The sequence below is a fragment of the Zonotrichia leucophrys genome, chromosome 8, assembly GCF_028769735.1.
Source record: "Zonotrichia leucophrys gambelii isolate GWCS_2022_RI chromosome 8, RI_Zleu_2.0, whole genome shotgun sequence".
NCBI classification, from domain to species: domain Eukaryota; kingdom Metazoa; phylum Chordata; class Aves; order Passeriformes; family Passerellidae; genus Zonotrichia; species Zonotrichia leucophrys.
In genome coordinates, this window is record NC_088178.1 from 4712496 (window position 1) to 4735017 (window position 22522).

Sequence of the window (22522 nt, forward strand, 5' to 3'; positions counted from 1 at the left end):
AAGAAACAAACTTCTTCCCACCTAGAAGACGAACTTCTTCCCACCTCGAAGACGCTGTTAGAATTCAGAGGAAGAAGTTGACGATGACCAGACAGAATCCTCTGTTTGAATGGAGTTTATGCATCATGTATGAGGTGTATGAATACGCAACAGGCTGTTGTTTTTAAGGGTTAATCCTCTGTTAACGGGTGTACTTTTTCGGGCTTGTGCTGCCCAGAAAAAGGTACCCAGACTGTCTGTAACTCTGTGTTTTTATTGTCTCATGTTGTCCTAATCCAAACTGTCACAATTATTATTACTCTAATTGTATTACTATTTTTATAACCATTTTATTACTATTAAACTTTTAAAATTTTAAAAACAAGCGATTGGCATTTTTCACATCTTTATGCTCCTTCGTTTACGCTCCTCCTGCTCACCATTAAATGGGGTGTGTAAGTGATTTCCAATCACTTTCCAATTGCAACACACAGAAATACTCCACATTTCTAACATAAAGCTCATAATTTAAAATATTGTGAGAAGCTCTAAACCACACCAATGGCACACACTTCCGTAACTGTATAGTTAAACTCTAAAAATAATTTTCCTAACATATCAAGAAAAAAACATATTTACTTCAAATACTAATAGAAAGTAAATATCCATAGGATGGGGTCACTGATTTAAAATAACAAACCTGTTAAGGAGTACTTAAAATATGGAAATCATTGAGTGAAAAGTGAACTGGGTATAATTATACTAAGATTCTGTATTTTTATATATATAAAGGAGTTGGGAAAAGCGTAAAAGCAGAAGTCAGAGGTCCAAGGCACCAGAAGATGCCAATGGGGCCTCAAGGATGATGATGCAGGATTGACTCAGCTGAAGGCCCTGCAGATGTGCAGCAGTGAACAGGCTGCTAGCACAGATGGTGCTCTGCCAGCTGATTTAAATCCCCCAGCTTACAAACCAGTGTTCTGCAGGTGAAAATCTGCAAAGGCTGCTGCAGCTCTGCCAGGCTGAGATGCAGGTGTTCACTGAGGGCCTTGTGCACAGAAGCCACAACCAACACACATTTCATTCCAGTTTAAGGCTGTGGCCAGGATGAGAATTCTCCCAATTTTTCCAGGCTCCATCCACAGAAGTTCCAGAGATTCAGGTTTATTTTTCAGCCTGTGATCTGCACACGGGTGCCCAACCAGCACAGCTTACAGACCAGAAATGTTTGTAGGGAAAGGGTTTAAAGGAAAGGAGGCAGCTTTGCCTATTTCTGAATTCTATGCTAAACACATGCTGGTCAGCATGATATTCTAGAAATATCAGGTTCTGCTGCTCTATGTGAATGAAAACCTTACTTAAAACATTAAAAAGGTAAAAGTAAGAGCACTGGAAGTGCTGGGAAGAATTACAGAACTGACCAGGCACAGAGCCACCAGTGACCACAACAGGATGGGGAATTCAGAGCACCAGCAGTGTCAAAAACCTTTAATTCTTGTGTAAATCAGACTTTAATCAGCTAATAGCTCTAACAGAAATTCAGGTTTGGTTCATTTTGATTAAGGTCTGGGCCTATGAAAAATGGAATTAACTGATGATTAAAAAAAGTCTGGATGTCTAAAAATTTGTAATGCGATCCAATAGTTAGAGGGGAAAGCCAGGTGAATTCAGGTTATAAATGAGGTGCAATTTTTTAGGAATGAGGAAAATTACCTGCAGGATTATTTCCCTAAGAGATGTAGTCTACTACCATCACTATATTTTCTACATCAGGCCTGGATTTTTTTAAAGAAGAGGGTTCTAATACAAAAACTTGTATTAGAGGCTTGACCAAAAAATCTCCTTAATTTTATCAGCTGAAATCCATTGTTCCATGTTTTTCAGCAACTCCTTTCACACAGTGTAACTGTAAACCATCATTCAGATTTTTAGATTTCCTACCATTCTTATTTATTTCAATATCCTCACTGAACACATATCTTACTTTAATCCATGTCTGACCAGGAATTGTGATTTTTCCTTCATGTATGCCATTGGATTGCTGTCTCAAATTCTTCAGAAGGGTCTGACTGAAGTGAATTTAAAACCTAAAAATGGCCAAAAAGGTAATAACTAAGACAGAAACTAAGATATCTGAGGATAAACACACATTACTCATCCTTTGACTTCCATTCCATGGTCTATCTGGTCTGTAAGTGCAGGTAAATTCTGTTTCTGGCCTTCCTATCCATGAAATGCCTACTCACTCACACAGCTCTGATGCAGTTCAGACTCACACAGCTGAGGCCCACTGAACTCAGAAGAAATTAATGCCAAAATAGTCTCACAGTAAACAAAACCATACAGAATATTACTTGAAATTATCTATATTCTGTACCAGGATACCAAGGATCTTGATGGGCAGTCCATTATAAATCTCTGTATTTTAAAATATTAAATCTCTGTATTTTAGTGGCAAAAATGACTGACTTTGAAAAGCTAAATAGACTAAGATGGGAAGAAAAAAGGTTATATTTGAAGTCTGTGGTATTTTCAGGGTACTCAGCATGAAGGAGGAATTGATGAATCTGACTCCATGTTCTTAGAAGGATTATATTATGTTATGTTATATTATATTATGCTATACTAAAACTATACTAAAGAATAGAGAAAAGACACTTTACAGAAGGCTTAACAAGATACTAATGAAAAACTTGTGACTCCTTCCAGAGTCCCAACACAGCTGACTGTGATTGGTCATTAGATTAAAACAATTCACATGTTGGATAAACAATCTCCAACCACATTCCAAAACAGCAAAACACTGGAGAAGTAAACAAGATAATTTTTCCCTGAGACTTCTCAGCTTCCCAGGAGAAGAAATCCTGGCAAAGGGATTTTTCAGAAAACATGACAGTGACATTAGTCTACCCCTGTCGAAGGATAAGACATTCAGCACCAGAACAGCTCTGAAAATCCACATGAATGGCCACAGTAAGAATTTACCTCTTATCAGAAATTACTTTGTGTTTTCTGTTCTTCAGGGCTAATTACAGCTGTGTAATCTGGATTTAGCAAAGGAGAGAACACATGAAACCAACTGGTTTCCACAGCAGGTTCCAGCAGGGATCCATACTGGTTGGTTCCTGAACACCTTGGAAAGAGGGTGAAGGATGGGATGACTGTCTGCAGATCTCCTAAATTATTCAGGGATTTAAAGACAGGGGTTACAATAAAGAACTGCAGAAGGGCCATAAAAGACTGAGTGACTGGGCAGTAGAACAGCCAAGGAAAGCCAATGCAGATAAATCTAAATTGATACATATGGAGAACAGCATCAATTTTCCACATAAATGATAGACTGAGAGCTGACAATTGCTACTCAGAAATGGATCTTGGGACTCACTGAGGAGAGTCCTATGAAAATATCAGATCAGTGCACAGTGGAGGTCAACAAAATGCATCAAATGCTGGGAGCTAACAGGGAAAGAGCAGAGATCTGACCAGAGAACACCATTATTCTTTAGTAACTTCATGTGGGATTCTTCTCTGGTATCATTCACCATGCTGATCCTCCCTTTTCAAAAGAGGGATAACAGAGATGGAGAAGTATTTAGAGAGAATCAGAAGGCTCCAAAAGGAGGAGATAAAAACAGACTGTGATTATTAAGCCTGGAAAACAGAAATTGCTGCCTTATAAAGTCCTGAGTGTAGTGGAGAAAATGAAGAGATAGCAAGTGTCCAAAATGCCTGCTGACACAGGAACCTCACATGAAAGTCACAGGGTCCAAAGCAAACAAAATAATCATGAAACTGAGAAAATCTCTATGGTACTCACTCACATGTGTTCAAAAAGCCAACAAAAAAGGACCATGAAATACCAATCCATGCAGAATTATTAAACATGAGACACCACTTTTTTTCTCAGAGTTTTCAAGACATAAATTGCCAGAGGCAAAAGAAAATTCTTAGAAGTCTTTCCCACATATCTGCTGCTGGCAATGAGACACTGAGGTAGACAAGCCAGTACAAGGCTGGTGTGGAATGATGATTTGTATGTTTTCATTCACTTCAATCACAATCTTGGAGAAATTATTTTCCCAAAGAATAAGATTTACTAGGTACATGAAATAGACATGCTATATTTAAATTATACTTAAAATAATTATAATATTTATTTTATATATAAATATTTAATAATAATTTAAAATAATTGTAATAAAAATAATGGTTTCAGTCAGAACTGTATGTCACCCTGAAAACACCATCTTATCTTTCCAACATCTAGAAATTACCAACACATGATATAATAGGAATCATTAATATATAAATCACAGTTCAGTGCTGCTAAAGACATTCCGGTCAACAAATGTCATGTTATTTTCTCTGCTATCAATTTTCTTTTTGAAAAGGGAGTATCTCTCCACCCTCAAAATTAAAAACTTAGGGTGAACATTCACCTAATCGGAGTAGAACTGATTTTAGGTGTGAGGAGGAGATCAAATGGGCAGAGAGACTAACTAATCAGCACAGGATGGATTTTCAACACACAAATAAATGTGGACTTGTAAGAATAGAAAATTTGTTATATTAAGGCTGGAAAATCAGTGGTCTGGAAGTTGAATGATTCTGGACATTTTCAAGCACAGATTTCTCTTTCTAAAGACAATCTCCAAAAGTCACCCAAGAGACATTTTTGGGGTAGAGAAAGTAGGTCTGTGGGAAGAATTATTTAGCCCAGCAAAACTTAAAATGTAAGGAAATCTTCAATTAAAAATACAAAACCAGTACTCTGAGAGTCTCTTAAAGCCTGAATTTGGAGAACAGATGGTTCTGATCTCTAGCTCCAAAGAGTTCAGGATCCTCTTCACTTCCTCAGGTGTCAGTTCTTAGCTGGGATCAGTTACATGAAGAAAATATAAACAAGGTGATATAAAAATAAAGGACATCCATTTTGCCTTAGATTCTACTGTGGACATTTCTGACTTTTTCCTTGACAAGAGCCTTTTGAAAATGTAATGCAATTATACAGTGGACTAAACCAGCTCACCTAGAATCAAACCCAGTTCTGGCTGGAAAGAAGTCCTGCTTGACACTTTGTCAACTACTGGCCTAAAGCAATGCTGACTTAAAAATCAGTTCAGGCTCCTCAAGCCATTGCAAATGCAAAGAAAGAACAGAGCAAGAATCAAGCAACCACATTAACTCTTCAACACAAGGCCTAAGTCACATTACCTACAGTCTTAGTGCACTTGTCATCTGATACCTCTCCAAAAATTACAGTAATTGCCATAATTTCATTCCTGACTCAAAGGCAATTGACATTTCTGAATTATCTGCATTGGCAATATGCAAGTTTTACGTAAAACAAGCACCTGTGCAGTCTTCACTGCCTTCAGAGGCTTAGCCAAAATGATTATACAGAATTTCTGTAGGATATGGAAGAAGTTGGTCACTCAAACTTTTTCTTATATTGCTTGCTTTCATATAAGGGATAAAACTGATTTCCTTACTTGCTGTGATGACTTGAACCCCTTGTGTTTTTCCTTTCTCATTTCCTTAAAAGACAAGACTACTTTTGAAACATTAATGCCCCAGGCTAGATTGTGGCAAGTGATAATTTCAGGAGCAGATGATAAAGAGAGGCACAATCCCAAGGGATGTCCCACTGGTCATTTCAGTTTCCACTGGCAGCCACACATTCCCCTGAGGGAATGAAAGGGCAGAACTTTCCCATGATCAGCAGGACTTAAGGTGCTCCAAGACAGATGACTGCTCTGACTACCTCCACTTCTCACAAGGAGAAATTTTTAAACTGTGCCTTTAACACAGAACAAAATTTCAGATCTGATTTGAAGGTTCTGGTGGAAGGGGAAATTCAGCAGAGAACTGATCTGGGTAAAATCTGAGAGGGGTTAGGTCAGATGTCTGCCCAAGGAAGACAAAGTGAAGAAAGAAAACCTACAATTGATGATGTGTTCCTTAAGAATTGAAATGTGAATGTATACAGAAGTACAGCCCAATTTTATTCAGAATTTTTGCTATTACACAAATTCCCTTCTAAGGTGGGGACAAAGTATTTGTGGCACCCTCTGGTTAGTCAGGAATAATACTTCACACAAACATAAGAGCACAACACAGTCCTCAGAGTTATCAGAGCAAAATTCTTTACAAATAAGAAAATACAACATGATGTGACCCCTGTTAAAGATCCAGTCACCCTGGAGGTGATGCAGAAGATGCACAGGAGTTCAACAACACTGAGAGCACTGGGTTATTTAATAAACAATGTGAATGGGATCTATCAACATTTCAAGGTGATAAAAGCAAGTGAGAGTAGTGCTGGAAGGGAATTGTTTAGGTTGAAGGACAATGCTGATGTAAGAGTAGCTGAGGGTAAAACCATCAGTAATAAATCTCATCAGGACTAAGAGAAATGGCCTTCCAGCACAGTTCTGAAAGCTGCTGGTGCAGGTTCTGAAATAGCTGCTGTGTCACATAATGACACAACAGAGCAGAGAAGCAGTTCTTCAGCCCAGGAGGTCTTTTCAGTCCAGATACAGAATGAAATAAAGGCAATAAATAACCCTCCTTACCCAAGGTAATTTTGACACATTTTCTTTTAGAATCTATATCTGCCATCCCTGCCATTGTAACTGGGATAGTGCTCCCTGATGTCTGGGACACTGACTGACACAAAGGGCTTTGGGACTGAAAGGTGCCAGCAGAAATAACCAAGAAACACAACTCTCCTGTTTGTGTAATACTCAGCTATCTCCTATCACATGCAGAGAAGAGTGTCAGAACTCACAAGGCCCATTAGAAATGCTGCTCACCTTGACCTGAATTCAAGGAAAAATGCAGAAAAGTACTGGGTTTAAGATATTATAAGGACCAGAGTAAATCTCTGTAAGATAACAAAACACTGGCTGGAAAACACAAGCAGTAACAAAAACATTTCTCACTCCTTTCTACCCATTTTCTTTTCAGTATTATAAACCTTCCTGATCAGAACTATGGCTTTCCTCTAGCATTAAACAACACATTTTTTAACAGTCGCACAGATTAAAACTCAAAAAGCAAAAGTGAGCTTAAGTTTTGTGGATCACACACTTAAGGAGGATGAGGACATGAACCCTAAAAATGAAAGGTTTGGCCATGCACCTATTTTTAAAGCCTCTGGTTCACTGTTACATTTCCAGTGATCATGTGCTCTTCCCTGCCTTTTCAGGAATTAACAGCCACAACAGTAGTGAATCTAGAGCCTGAATTCTGCACAATCATGAATTTTTTTCCTGAATTATATTTTCCAAGTCTCCTTGCCTTGTTTAATTATTGCCTCAGTTTGCTAATTCCAAAATAAAGTTTGCCTTTAGCTAGTTTTGCCAAGTTTTCTGTTGTTTGTGATCTTAGAAAAAGATCACAAACAAGATTTAAGAATGAATCAGTGAAATCCCTCTGGTGACCAGTGACAGGCCCCAGGGAACAGCTGCAGCTGGCTCAGGGAAGGTTTAGTGGCACCATGATATTTTCTGAAAAACCTTCTTTGCCCAGGATTTTTCTCCTGAGAAGCTGAGAAGCCTCAGAAAAGAAATGTAATCAATAATTATCTGATTGCTTGGAATGTGGTCTGGAGGTTGCTTACCAACAGGTGCATCTTTGATTGGTTCCATGTGAATTGTGTTGACTTAATGACCAATCACAGCCAGCTGTGTTGGGACTCTGGTCAGTCAGGGGTTTTTATTATTCATTCTTTTTTACCATTTTGTCTGTATCCTTTCTCTATAGTTTAGTATAGTGGTAGTATAGCATTTTCTTTTAATATAATAAAATATAATAAAATAAATCAGCCTTCTGAGAACATGGAGTCAAATTCTCATCTCTCACCTCGTCCTGGGGACCTCACAACACCACAGTTTAGGTTGGATATCAGGAAAGGTTCTTCCCCAGAGGGTGCTGGCACTGCCCAGGCTCCCCAGGGAATGGGCACAGCCCCAAGGCTGCCAGAGCTCCAGGAGGGTTTGGACAATGCTGCCAGGGATGAACAGGGTGGGATTGTTGGGGTGTCTGGGCAGGGACAGGGGCTGGACTTGGATGGTTCTTGGGGGTCCCCTACAGCTCAGGACACTCTATGATTCTATGAAATACTAAAATAAGAAAGGAAGCTTACAATTTATTTCTTTTTCTTAGCATACGTGAGGATTTTAATGCTTATAATTTTCAGCAAAGAAACAAACTAGTTGATGACACATGGGATTAGGAAGTGTGCTGGCAATGGAAGGGTATATTTTCCCCTGTCATTCTCATTAATCACCTTAATTTGGATTTTAAAAATTAAAATATCAATGTTGTTTGTTGGGTTGTTTTAAACCACAGATTTTTATGCTGCCTTTTCCACACTGGGGTTCTCTTCACATGCCAGTGCTTCATTGCATTTTCCACTGCTCAGAAAATGAGAGGTGAGGAGTCAGGATTTCCAGCAGCTGAGGATCCTGAAGGGTAATTCAGATGCAGTCCCTACATGATGCAAGTCAGTGACTCCCAGTGTGAGACAGTGCCACCAGCTGGGGACCCTGAGCAGGCTGTCAGCACATTTGGATGCCACAGAACAGAACTCCATGTTTGCCTTTGATAAGAAATCAGATTAATGCCCAAACTTGGGTTTCACAGCTAAAGAGCTTTAATCCTCCAACTGTTCATTGCTGCAAGCATACTCAGGGTGTGGGAGAAGGGAAAAGGAAGGATTCCTCCGTGTCTCAAATGTTTATTTTCTAAGGATGACTGCACCAGGATGTCTCAGGCAATTGGTTACAGAAGTAGCGCTGTCATGTCCAAACAAACAGCACTCTCTGTGAGACACAGCCCTGGGTGCAGGAGAGTTCCAGATAAAAGTTTCTCTTCCACTGCTATTTAGTGAGGGATTTGGATGCACACACTTACTAGAAGCAAGGAAAGTGGCATTTACACAATAACAACTTCTGTATTCCCTTATCCAAATTTAAACTAATCCAAGAGATTGTGGATGAGAGAATAATTGCTCTGTTTTAACAAAGAACAAATCCTTAGGAGTTGTTTTCATTCACTCCAGAATCAGAGGCAGACAAGAGCTTTGAAATGCAGTTTTTAAAGCAGTTTTTCTGCAGCATATTCAGGTTCTATAACTTGAAAAGAGCACCACACTAAACCACTTTGCTCCTCATGATTAGGAGAGATTATGAACACATTTGAATAGGACAAAAATGACTTCATTCTCAACTATTTTCTTCCCTAACAGAAGAGCAATTCTTGCTGAAAGAAAATTAGAATGCTAATTCAATTTTATGTAAGCACCAACTCCATCTCCATGCCACTGTGGAACTGTGCTCTTAGGTGAGTGTTTCTGATTTAGAATCTTACCTTTCTTACCTCAATTTTCTTTGTTTGGCTGCACTATAGAAATACTTTGTCTCATAAAACCTCCTTTACCATTTTTTTAGTGTCTATTACTTCTAAAACAGGCAGCTACAGCATACACATGCAAGAAGAAGTCCTATGACTGCCGCAAGCAGAATTAAACCCAACTCTTTAACTTAGAAAATAGTTCTAAATAAGAGTGAAAAATTACATTATTGTATTTTCTATTGTATTTGCAGGGTGCCCAGATGAAGAAAGAATGATGAATTTCACTTTATGTTCTTAGAAGGTTAATGTATTATTTTATGATATTATATTGTAATAAAGAATGTTATACTAAACTATATTGAGGAATACAGGAAGGATATTTACACAATGCTGAAAAGATAATATTGAAAACTTCCCAAAGTCTTGACACAGCTTGGCACTGACTGGCCAAAGAGTCAAAACAACTCACAGCAGAATCCAATGAAACAATCACCTGTGGGTAAGCAATCTCCAAACACATTCCACATGAGCAAAACACAGGAGAAACAAATGAGAAAAGAATTGTTTTTCTTTCCTCTGAGGCTTCTCAGCTTCCCAGGAGAAAAATCCTGGGTGAAGGCATTTTTCAGAGAATGTGAATGTCACAATTTTCTTCTGGAATATCCAAATAGAAACAGTCAACTGGACAAGCAGCATGTCATGGGGTATATATAAAATGAAGACTGAACACTTGTGGTTAAAAGAAACTGGGCTAATTGCTCAGCAGGAAAAAAATTCCTTGTTTGCTGTATGACACCCATGAATTCTTTCCAAAGTTATATTTTCAAAACACTTGTTCTGCTGCTAACCTTGGTTCAACCCTTCCCTCTCACAGCAGCAGGTGGTCCCAAAGCCTTCATAATTAAATTGAACTTGGTTCTCCTTCCCTGAAAACCCTGTCAGCCATCTGCAACTCTGTGCAAGTTCTCTTCCTTTCCTTCTTTAGCTTTAAGATCCCTGAGCTGGCACCTCTGCCTCTTCCCAGAACCTGTTCCTGCCATGACAGCAGCAAACCTCTGGCTGTGGGCTGGGTTCTTCCTTTTCCTTCCTCATTAGTGTCAGGCAAATTAATCCACAAACACCAGAGGTTTGTGTCCAAAAAGGAGACAGAGGAGTCCTGTAACTTGATTCAAATAAAGGGAGGGGCCATGGGGCATTCACCTGGGGTGTCTCAAATTTTTGGAGGATGCAGCCTCCTTTTTATCCCAATTTCCTGGCCACATTTCCCTTCTCTCTTTCCCCATTGGCTGAGGTACTTGAGAGGTTCAGTCCTCCCAATACACCTGATACCAAAGATTTCCCTCTAATGTACAACCCTCCCTTTTAATTTTTAATTCTTATGGAATTTAAGGGTTTTTCTTCCCCATTACTTCTTTCATCTTTCAATGTCTAATTTCATTTATCAGCAAACCTAAAGTTTATTTGTAAAAGCAAATCTCTTTCCATTCATCAATCATTGGAATCCTTCCCATAGTTTCTTTTATCTCCCAGTAGACCTACAGCTTGTTTCTAAAGACAAATCCACTATTCCTCTCACTAGCATGCCATAACCAGATTTCCCATCATTCATACTGGCATGGAAAAATGGCATATTAAAAAGCCCCCACAGCTGCAAAAAACCCATGAAACAGGAAGAAAAGAGCACACATTTTCCTTCCTCCTTTCTACAAATTTCAATTTGTGTAGGAGCACTTCCCTGGAAAGATACATGAAATCAATTTCCTGCTTATAGGAGTCTTCATTAAATACATGAATTGAGGTAGAGAGTTCCAATTTTCTACATAATTTGTGTAAAACACAGGTTATTTTGGACATTTCCTCACCATAAGGATATGCACTATCTCCTGCCCACACTGCAGTACTTCCCTGAATTCACCTGCCCTCAAGTTGGACTCAGTGATCCTTTGGGTCCCTCCCACCTCAGGAGATGCCATGGTTGTGCGCAAATATACATGCTTGAAATTTTCAAATTGCTCTGTTCTATATTAAAGAATAGAGAAAGGATACTTACAGAAGGCTACAAAGAATGATAATGAATCTCACGACTCTCTCCAGAGGCCAACACATCCTGACCATGATTGTTCATTAAATCAAAACAATTCGTATGAAACCAATCAACCAACCACCAGTTGGATAAACAATCTCCAAACCACATTCCAAAGCAGCAAAACACAGGAGAAGCAAATGAGATAATATTGTTTTCCTTTTTCTCTGAGGCCTCTCAGTTTCCCAGGAGAAGAATCCTGGGCAAAGAGGATTTTTCAGAAAATATGATGGTGACACAGAAGTTCCCCATATTAGAGATTTCTTTTCCTCTCTCAGTATCACAAATACATTTGATACCAGTCAATCATGTTTTATACAAAAGAACCCAGACACAAAACAGATATGCTGTGAAATGAATCTGAATTGTTTTCTTCACAGTAATTACATGAGACATTTAAATCTTTAGACTGTATCCCTTGTTCCACAAGCTTTATGATATTATTAAGTTTAATAAAAGCATATCTATCATAAGTACAATTTTGAAGACATCTCTATGCAAATGGATATTTCTCCTTCATTCCCTTATCCAGAAGTCCCACTATTATTGTTCCTTCAGACATGATATTAAGATAATCAGTATTTTAGTTTAATAAAACGAAATAAATGTTTAAAAAAAATACTTACCTTTAAAAGAGCCAAAGCCACATGGAAGATTATGTTCATACCCTGAAAACAAGAAGAAAGAGACATCAGTCAGTCCCAGCATAGAAACCTCTTTTCATACTTATCATTTTGTGGCCTCAAAACTCAATGTAAGTCCCTAGGGAACACTTCCCTTTTCCTGCTACCGTTGCAAGTTCCTCATTGAAGACCCAAGGCAGTATCCAAACTCCCACTTCTGGGGGAAGATCTCCACTTTTTGGGGCTTTGGGAACCTTCAGTGAGTGACTCAGGTGCTGTGGATGGGTCAGGCTGTCCCTCCCTCTGTTGCAGTGCCTGGCAATGCTGCCTTTCATGACCAGTGCAGGATATTGGCATTGGCAGGGTATCAGAAAAAAACAATAAATATTCCATGTGATAGATTTTTGTCAAGTAACCAAGCTTAGCTATGATTTATCAGGTACAATCTTGCATACTCAAACTGTAAAAATACTCCAAAATATAACAAAGGCAACCCCATAAGTACACAAGACACCTTTTTTTACTGTGTTGAGCCAAAAGTCAAAACTATTTAAGGCCAAACAAGCTGCTGTCTGTATCCAGTAGTTGCTTGCTGCTTTGCAAAAACTGGAAATACAAATGCAGAGAAATGCATTCAGTGAGAAATACAGGGACAATAGGCAGTTATTTGAAGATTAAACAGTCTGCAGCCTACATATGTTGATAATTTAAGATAATAAATAACTTTGTCTTCATCCAAATATGAGAAATACCATATGCAGTTCTTGTTTGCTGTACCATGTACTTCGTGTTCAGACTGTTTTCCTGAATTATTTTTCCAAATCCTCATGCCTTGTTTAATGGCATGATAAATCTTTTCTAACAATAGCTCCCAGAGCTGGTATCTAGAAACATCTCAACAGATTTGCACACAAGTAATACTGCAATTATATTTTATTGTTGTGGGATAACAACAAGACTTGTGACAAGGAAATGTTCTCCAAGCAATTTCTGCTTCTGGAACTGAATGTGTTTCCAATCCTCTTCCTAAAAGCCTGAGACCGTGTTTCTATAAAAATTAGCTTTTATGAAAACATGCTGGGACTTTACAGGAGCTTTCTTGGGAATAAATTTTATTTTTAATGTAGATCGTACAGTGCCTTGCAGGGATTGTACCATTAATGAGTCCTGAAAATGCTGCAACATCAGACATAATGAATATTGCAACACTGAATTACTTTGCAATTCACTGCATTATCACTGATAACAAACTGGGTTTTCCCACTAGAGGTCACAATTGCAGCAGGACTGAATCTTGCTTCATCACTAGGAAACCCTTCTTCCAATTGGGATAACAATTATTTCAAGTTGTTTGGCTTTATGTGCTTTCTTTTAATTGAGGAATGTAGAAAAATAGAAGTCCAGTTGTGAATTTCAGTTGTGACATTGATAATACCAGAGCTCCAGCAGCAGTAAAGTAAGTTCATAATACTTTGAGGTTTATTTCAAATATTAATCTGAAGTCAAAAGTTAATTCCACACAGTCCTGCCATTCACAACTTTTACTTTCTAGCAGAGAGGACTGACAAACACACTCTGTAAATGAGAGGAATATCAACAAGCTATCAAAAGCATTGCACTTTATTCTTAACAAACTGATCAGATTTTGTTATGATATGAGTAAGACTACTGCATCTAATAGTTGGACTGATGCCTCAGGTTTCAGCTTTTACATTTTTCAGATTCTGTTCTGCTTTAGTGTGTGGGTCTGAGTTTCACATTATGGGATGGTGAGCTCTCTTCACAGAATAGGGAAACAAAACAATTCCTGCTCTAGCTGGGGACCAAGGACAAATGATCCCAATCTCAGGCCCAAAAGCACAAACAACGTGGGCTGAAGAGAGAAAAACAAGAAGGATGGGACTGCATGGGCTAAAGCTGGAATTGGACAATTAACTCCAATGTGCAAACAGAGCAGAACTTATAAGAGACCCCATGACCCATTTTGTGACCATTTTGGTTCATCTTGGGTGAAGCCCTGGCTGGGCTCTTGTGCTGCCCAAGGTGGATCCATTGAGGCCTTTTAATAAATCCCCACTTTATTCTTTAATTCTGTCCAGCCTCTGTTCTAGGTCAGCCTGCACAAGGCATCAGGACTACTGAGGAATTAGTGCTCTGTGTATTTTCTGGCACAACCATAAAGAAATGTATACCAGTTCTCACTTATTTTCTAAACATTTTTTTTCTGATCTGCCTGAAACGAATGCTGTTTCTGAATTCAAGTGAATAAACTCTCTCCAGGTACTCCTCTTATGCCATTACTCCTCACATGGACAGCAACTGCAGCAGAAATAGGTTTTTACCTGCCTTGAGAATCCCCATCTCCTTCTCAAGCCCCACCAGGCAAGGGGCAGCTCACAGACCTGCTCCTGTTACTTGAGGTAACTTGATCAAGGCTCAAGCACCCTAAAATTACAACATGAAAGGACTTAAAATATCTCTATCCAACTATCCTGAACAGCATTCTGCTACTCTCAGCACCAGAAAAACACTTGCAGCTTCCTCTTTCCTCCAAGGCAGAGGGAAGCCCTGAATCAATGCAGTATTTTCAGCTGCGGCAGCAATTGCTGCAGTTTCCTGCTGCCCACTGGGGACTCGCAGGGCCAGTTAAGCCAACAGCTGGGTGGACTGGAGCTGGATATTCCAGATTTCAAAGCAGAGAAAAAACTCACCCCATGTTTGAACAACTCACTGGATAACCACTGATCTGCCTGCTGCAGTTATTTGTCCTAATTCATGCAAGACTCTTCTTCCACAGCCGAGTTTAATGATGATGATTATGAAAAAGAAGGCTCAGCTGATTTTGTCACAATCTCTTATTTAAAACCTTACTTAATTTACCACACAGTGATTTATAAGCTTCACCTTAAGCTTTTTCAGCTATTTTAGAAGAAAGACCAAAAATACCAAAGTGCACCAGACATATAAATCATTGGTAGCACTATCCCTCCAGCAGTTTGATAATGGAAACATGGAAGTCCATACAAATCATCCATGAGGGGGAAAGAGAAAGGAGCCCATATGAAATGAGCTTTTGATAATTACTTTTTTAAATCAAAGGTCATATGCTTAACTAGGCATTTTGAAATAAGTGCTGTATGTCTTGGGGATGGCTTTTATCCCATATCTGGGGTGGGGGTTTTTTGATTTTTTTTTTGTTGTTGTTCTTTTTTTGGTTGGTGTTTTGTTTTGTTTTTTTGGTGGGTTTTTTTTGCTTTTGTTTTTTGGTGGTCTTTTTTTTTTGGTTGGTTGGTTAGTTGGTTTGGGTTGTTTTGGTTTTTTTTTTTTTTTTGTTTTGTTTTGTTTTGTGTTTGTTCTGTTTTGGTTTTTTGTTGTGTTTTGTGTCCAGAATGGTGACTGCCTCTTTCAAACCACAGCACTATAATACCATGCAGATCTCATCTTGAGATTTCAAAGATTTGCATGTGTAAAAGTTGTTCATAATTACCTTAACACTATTTTTAACAAAGAACAGCCAAGAGTAAAATTTTACACTTATAAACAAGAACTTGTAAGAGTACACGAATGGTGAGGGGCTTGTCATCATGTCCTGTCACAGAATCAAGTGTTATTTAATGACCTTCTGAAGTTTGTGTAGAGGCCTTGAGAACTTTAGGAGAGCTCATGAAACTCAGGAGTTTTGGAGCAGGAACAAACCCAAGTCAGAAAAAAGAAGGGAAGGGGAGGGAAGGGAAGCGAAGGGAAGCGAAGGGAAGCGAAGGGAAGGGAAGGAAGGAAGGGAAGGGAAGGGAAGGGAAGGGAAGGGAAGGAAGGGAAGGGAAGGGAAGGAAGGGAAGGGAAGGGAAGGGAAGGGAAGGGAAGGGAAGGGAAGGGAAGGGAAGGGAAGGGAAGGGAAGGGAAGGGAAGGGAAGGGAAGGGGAGGGAAGGGAAGGGAAGGGAAGGGAAGGGAAGCGAAGGGAAGCGAAGTTGGAGTTTGTATCATATTTCAGCCCCCTCACAGCTCCTGCTGACTGCCACACTGACCATCCTCTGCTTTACAGACACACTCTAGTTTACAGGAGCACTTACTCCAGAAGAAAGAGCATAATTTAGCAGAAGTGCCCTTCATACCAACTGGTACTGGGACAAACACTCACCATCCAGGAAGTCCCCATTTAATTCATAAAGATTGTGCTTCATAGAAACATCTGCTTCTTTGAACTATATGTCAAAAACCCTGTAATTTTCAACCACCACTGGAGGTAATGTTCTCATGGGCAACCAGTGAAACTCTATCATGACACTGTAAAAATGAAATTACTCACGTGCACTAAAATTCAGACTGGCTGAAAGTAAGTGGAAATGTAAAGATGTTAACTGTAGTCTAGTGAGAGGTTTTCCCAGTTCCTACCTCCCTCCAAAGCCAAGATTTCTCCTGCAGATAGAAGCCTCTTTGAGGAGTCCTCCCTTTGAGTCCCTCTGCACTCTGAAACAAGATGATCTTTGAAAAGGCCTGAAAATTAGGCTGGCAACAAAGAACAAACTGAGACTGGTAAAGATACTATTCTGTGGGACCCAGTTTGCATTCAGCGAGGCCTCTGCGACAGAAATGCTGCCTGTGGCTTCCTGCTGAAGGGAGGAGGGACAGATTTATTCATCCGACCCAGCAAATCTGCCAAGAGGCCAGAAAAAAGGAAGTCAAGGGGCAGGAAACCAATATTTGCTATGAGTAAAATTCAACAGCCAAGCACAGAGCTGAGTGAGGATAAACAATTTAGTTGTGTGTATCTGGACAAGATTTGCACTGGGGATTACTTGAGAATTTCTCTCTTGTTTTAAAGCTTCTGTTTAGTGAGAAACCTCAAGAGAAAACAGGCTCTATTCAATATTAGCATCTCTCCAACCCAGACCCCCCAACACACCTTCCTCTGGTTACACAGTAACCAGAGGCACTATCTATCTTCACCAACAAAAGGAAGTGAGTATCTTTTAAAAAAAAAAGGAAATTTAATTAATCAATGCCCTTATCGGTGCTTTTTCCCCTAGATATGCATGACATGTAAAAGGAAACAGTGAAGGTACTGATAAAATAAAGTTCAGCACCAGGTAAAAAGACAGATACAAGAGTCAAATAATCAACTCCTTAAGGGCTGAGAAGTCTCAATGACGTGACATGAACCTCTTCCAGCTTTCTAATAACTGAATTTTCTTTTCTTTAAAGGTACACTAGCTATTCAACTGAAGTTAACTTGACATTGCTTCATAATTCCAAAGTGTTTCATAATTATGTGTTCAGTTGCACAGCCTTTCAAGGGAGCTGCAGAGGGTAATTGGGGTTACAGACTCTAAAGGAGAATTCAAATTCTATTTATGTTTTGGATGGGTTCCAGCAAAACAATTACTTGGCAACTCTAATATGTTGAGAACACAGTAAACTTTAGGAATGTCACAAACATCTTTGTTTTGTTGACAAGATGAATATACAGTCTGAAGCTCAAAGTTCCCTTTGTAAGCAGGGCAGTCTTGGAACATGCTCTGCAGGGGCATGCATGTTAATTAACATCTTTTAGGCTGTTTGTGTAGCTTGTACATTTATTCTAGCTCAATGACAAGATGACTCAAGGAAAAAAAAGGTTAAAACTCTTGTTCAAATAAGGTGCAACACGAATTAGCAGGTTTTGTGTAAACAACAGATACAGCTTTCTTAGTACAGGAAAAGATCAAACAAAAAGCAAATTACAAAGAGATCTCACTGCTGATGTGTGAGTACAGAGGAGTTCTCAGACTGGGCTTCCCCCAGTGACTCCATATACATATACAGCCTGAAATTCTGCCACACAGGGGAGGGGAAAACCCAGAAAACTTCCCCTGATCTATGATTCCATGAAAAATACACACAGCCAATTAAAACCAGTTGACTGAACTATTAGAGAAGCAGGTACCAGGGAGATGGCAAAAACAGAGCCAGGGGAATTCTGTATTGATTTGTGTCACTTTTCTGTATTTTGCAGCATAAAACAGCACACAATAAATACCAGGCAAGCATGAACCTGTATTGGTCTGATTTCACATGAAATTTTGTTTGGTTGGTTGCTTTCAATAGAAATAAATGGGATTTAGGAGTGAACATTTGCGTGTTTTGGGTAGTTTTCATGTAATTTGCTGCTGAGGTGTTGCTATGGCTGAATGAAGGTAGAGGCTGCTGTGAGATTAACATTTTTTTCCTCTCCACCTTCTGTGACTGTTTGCAAAGAATAAAAATTTACAGCCACAGAATTTGAAGTCTTTTCCACATATCAAACTGCTCCCTTGTATGAGGTATTTCTGCAGTGATGCATTCCCAATTCACCAGCAACTCGTTATGGGCTAGCAGCATTTGTCAACCAAGGCAGACACTAACTCTGCTTTTCTGGTTTGTAAAGCTTTCAATTGCAGGGGGTTTAGACATTCCTGCCCCTTTTCCAAAACTGATTAATACAGGGACAAAGAAAGGGGTCTCAATCCATACTGGGCACCAAGGGTGTTATCACACACAAGGAGAGAAGAAGAGGTCTCATCTCTTTATTTAACACAGGTCCTCCAGCTCTGGCATGGAAACAGGGAATGGCTGTTAGGAGAAGGGATTTTCCAGATCCCAGTTTTCATGAGAGCAGACAAGATGAGGAGTTTAGAACATCTCTTGACAGAGAGCTGTGACTTGTTCCCCCCTACCTGTGCTCACACACCACAAATAAAAATCCATGCCCACACTAAATGAACATCTGCTCCCTGCACTCCCTCTGATCTTCTTCCCAGTGTTACTCCTCATCCTCTCCCTTTCCCTGCCATGACACAGCCCTGGCTCTTGTCTCTCTGAACCCTGACATTGATCTTCCCTTTCCAATGTTGAGTCAAACGCAAAGTTCACATTACGATTTTAAATATTCAAATTCCAAGCACAAAGCAACAGAAAGTGTTTCAGCACAGGCAGACTGCACTACCCTCTTCTTTAAAAACACTTCCCAAATTAGCTCAGCTTCCTGGATTTGCTCATGGAATATCACTCTCTCATTTATGATACTTTTCTTCAGTTATTTCTAAAGTGTTTTTGAAGCTTGCCAAGACTGTTTAGGATATGCTGCTATTCCAATACAGCAGATGGCACTAGTGTTAAGTAAGCATTATGGAAATTTACTGTATTCCTAGAAAAAACAACCAAGTGAACATCAACTAGCAGGTGGCTAAAATATTTCATGAGCAATGGGGAAAGTAATCCAGAGCCACAGCGTGAACATGGCATTAGATGTGTCCCCCCTCTAAGGTCCAAAGTCATTCAAACCAGTCACTCATCATTTCCACCCAGATCTTAGAACATTTCTAAGAGGCAGCCTTAACATCATTCCAATAAACATTTAGGACCACAATATTTATCAACATCACCCAAAAGCTACCTTCTGTTCTCATAAGTTATATCTTGGAGTGCAGACTCTTGGGATACTGTTTTTCCTTTGCTCATGCTGAGTGTTCATCATCAGCCTTGTGATTTTGGGGATGAACAAGCAGCACCATGACTGGAAGATACATAAATTATGGATGCTCAAAGGAACAGCTGGACATCCTTGAGTCAAGGGTTATGCCAAACCCTCTCCTAGAACCTCTCAGATTGCATTCTCTATTAAAACACTCTTCTTGGTCCAAGCCTGAATGATTATAAATTCTGTTAGAACATTTTGTGTCCCCAGTCCCCATGGCAATACAGAACATGGTATTACACATCTCCAGCAGTTCTGCTGTTGACTGAATTTTACATGAAAACACCTTATACTACTTGTAACCTTCACTTTGAAAAGAACTTAAAATTGTTTATCGCTATAATCAGAATCTTTTAACTACACACATCCGAAAGCTTTCAGAAGTTCCTCGTGCAGCATACACACAATCAAATCCTACACCCTTCTTTCTTTCTTTTTATCTTAATTTCTGTTCTAGTGCTGAAAAGCCCCCACAGTGGATTACAGCTGTAGATCATCACATGAATTAGGCTAAAATTACTTTTCCTTTGGATTTAATAACTCATCTAACAACATAAAAGCCAAACATCCGGGTCTAGTAAATCTGAGGTTATCTCTATTGCAGACCTCCCTCTTCTGCAACAAAAATTATCAAGATAGTTGACATGTCAACAGATCCTTAAGTGCAGCAAACCAGCATTGCCACTGGACATCCACATTCAAATTCCAGTCATCCATCTGGAGTCTGAGAAAACCTATTCTCCTTCTTCTAAATTAATTAAAAGCTAATTATAGCAGTCTGGGAAAGAAATCCTTTCCAGTCTCTTTACATGGAACAGCAGTGGCTGATAAGGACTTCAGCAAGACTCAGCTCTCCAGCAGGCCTGATGCAAAGGGACTGGGCAGAGGGAAGGACACAGCCTAAATGCCAACATTTATTTGTCTGTATTCCTAAAAGGAACACAAACAGACGGCTCCTGGCCTTTTCCAACTAACATGGATGGCTTTGACTTCACTCTGGTAAATACTACTGAAATAACACAGACAGCTCCAGCACAGATCTATGCCTACTTAGAATTTAAACCCAGCTTTTAATATGCTGTTACCATAAGAGATTTTATTTCTAGCAAGTCTTATCTTGTGTTTTGTATGATTTCTTAAAATATTCATAACTGGAAGGGTTAACAAATGTAGACAACATGGCAATGCAAGTAAGTTTAAAAAGTTCAATTTTTCTTCCCCTATAGATCCACAAAAGATAAACAACAGTCTTCTATTTAATTCCCATTTCATCTCAGTGCAGATTTACAGAGGAAGTGGGCTTGTTCTTGACTCAATTCCTGTGGAAGTTTAATAAATTGAAATGTTCATCTGTTCTTTCTCAGCTCTGTTGAAGGCATCACAGAAGACTGTGACAGTGACAGATAAAAAATAGCAGGCTGTGATGGTCCCTCCTCCTCGGCCAGCCCTGAGCGCTACCAGACGGCGTCTCCTGGCACATCCATCCCCAGCAAGACACACACAAGACAGAAATCAACTCCTCAGCATCAATACTTGTGATTCTGCTCTGATTTTCAATGTTTCATTAGGAAGCAGTGCTCCCAATAAGTAAATCTCCACAATGTGGTGCCAGTTTCTAGCTATCAGTAAGTGCTTGTTTATCAGCACTGCGGTGTTCACATTTTACATGTTTTAAGGACACCATATCAGCCTTCACTGTAACCAACAATTGCTCAAAATTGATTATATAAAGTATTTTAAACATTAATCTGAAAGCAATAGTTGATAAATAAAGGCCAAGGAGTGATGGCATCTTAGCTTTCAATTCCCCCTTCTTGCACTGTGCTCTGTGGTCCTGTGAAAAGTACTTTTCCTTCTTTGCTATTAGCTATTTTAGTAAACATTAAAAAATTTCATACCCAAAACTGATAATCAGCTGCATCCCTTTGTATCCAGTCATGATCTAGTCAGAATGGCAGCTTAGTAGTCAAATTACATAGTCAAATTATGTACTATAACACTAAAATAAACAGCTGTCTGTGCCAGCCCAGGAAGGGCAGCATGCAGGAGAGGTTTTTGCATATTGCCTAAAAGGAGAGTAGTACTGTCCTTAGGTATTTTATATGCCCCAAAATTGCACACAAAAATAGCCAGATCAACCTAAAATGGAGGTTACCCATAGTGTTTAAATATTCTCAGCTAATAATGGAGTGACAGCTTGAGCTCTGTACCTCCTTTAGTTTTGGCAGAACTGTATACATCACAAAAGGTTAAAGAAATTTCTTTTTTAAGCAGAAAAAAAATCATGACAATTTTGAAAACGCTTACAGATTATCTGCCAACTGCTTTGGGTTGCTTTTCTCTTCTAAATGCCTACTGAAGGTCATTTATTTAGTGGTTTTAAAACAAACATTTTCATTTTAAATTGAATAGTTTAAAACACAACATGAAGTGAAATGTCAACTGTTTGATATTCTGTAGCACAGCCGAGGTGCAGCTGTTGCTCCAAGGACAGCTCTGAGTGACAAGAGCTTTACCTAGATGAATTGCTGTTTCTGAGCATGACTTTAAATAAATAATTTAAAATAGAACAAAAAGAGACAGCAAAACAGAGCAGGCTCGAAAAGTGTTCAATAACATCATGTCATATTGACAGATAAGACTGACAAATCCAAATACAACTCTGCTTTTCATCAACAAAAATGTTCTTCAATGCAAACAGAAATAGCAAAGGGGAAAAGACAAATGAAACAGCTGCAACAGGCAGCTAAAAGGAGACTTGTAGAAAGATCTCCAGGCTCCAACCCACACAGTTTGCTACAATCACATTAAAACTTTCACCTGGATCAATAGGTTTGTGTTTTTATTACAAGCAGCTGAGCCTTATAAGATGTACCACAGCAGTGTGGTGGTGTACCTGCCTGAAGCTCAAAATTCTCCTCAAGCTTCTGTCACAGGGAAGAAAAATAATTCAAAAGTGTTTCATTTCTACATGGGGATGGGTGACA

General features: G+C 39.2%; 1 protein-coding gene across 7 annotated transcripts in view; it reads right to left on the bottom strand.

Moving 5' to 3' along the window:
- RABGAP1L (RAB GTPase activating protein 1 like) overlaps window positions 1–22522 on the bottom strand; it is a 229596-nt gene that overhangs the window by 65716 nt on the left and 141358 nt on the right. For all 7 annotated transcript variants that reach the window (XM_064719782.1, XM_064719785.1, XM_064719784.1 and 4 more), the window contains one exon: window positions 12049–12090. In XM_064719782.1, coding sequence (XP_064575852.1) covers window positions 12049–12090 — 42 coding nt within the window. The remainder of the gene's footprint in view (window positions 1–12048; window positions 12091–22522) is intronic.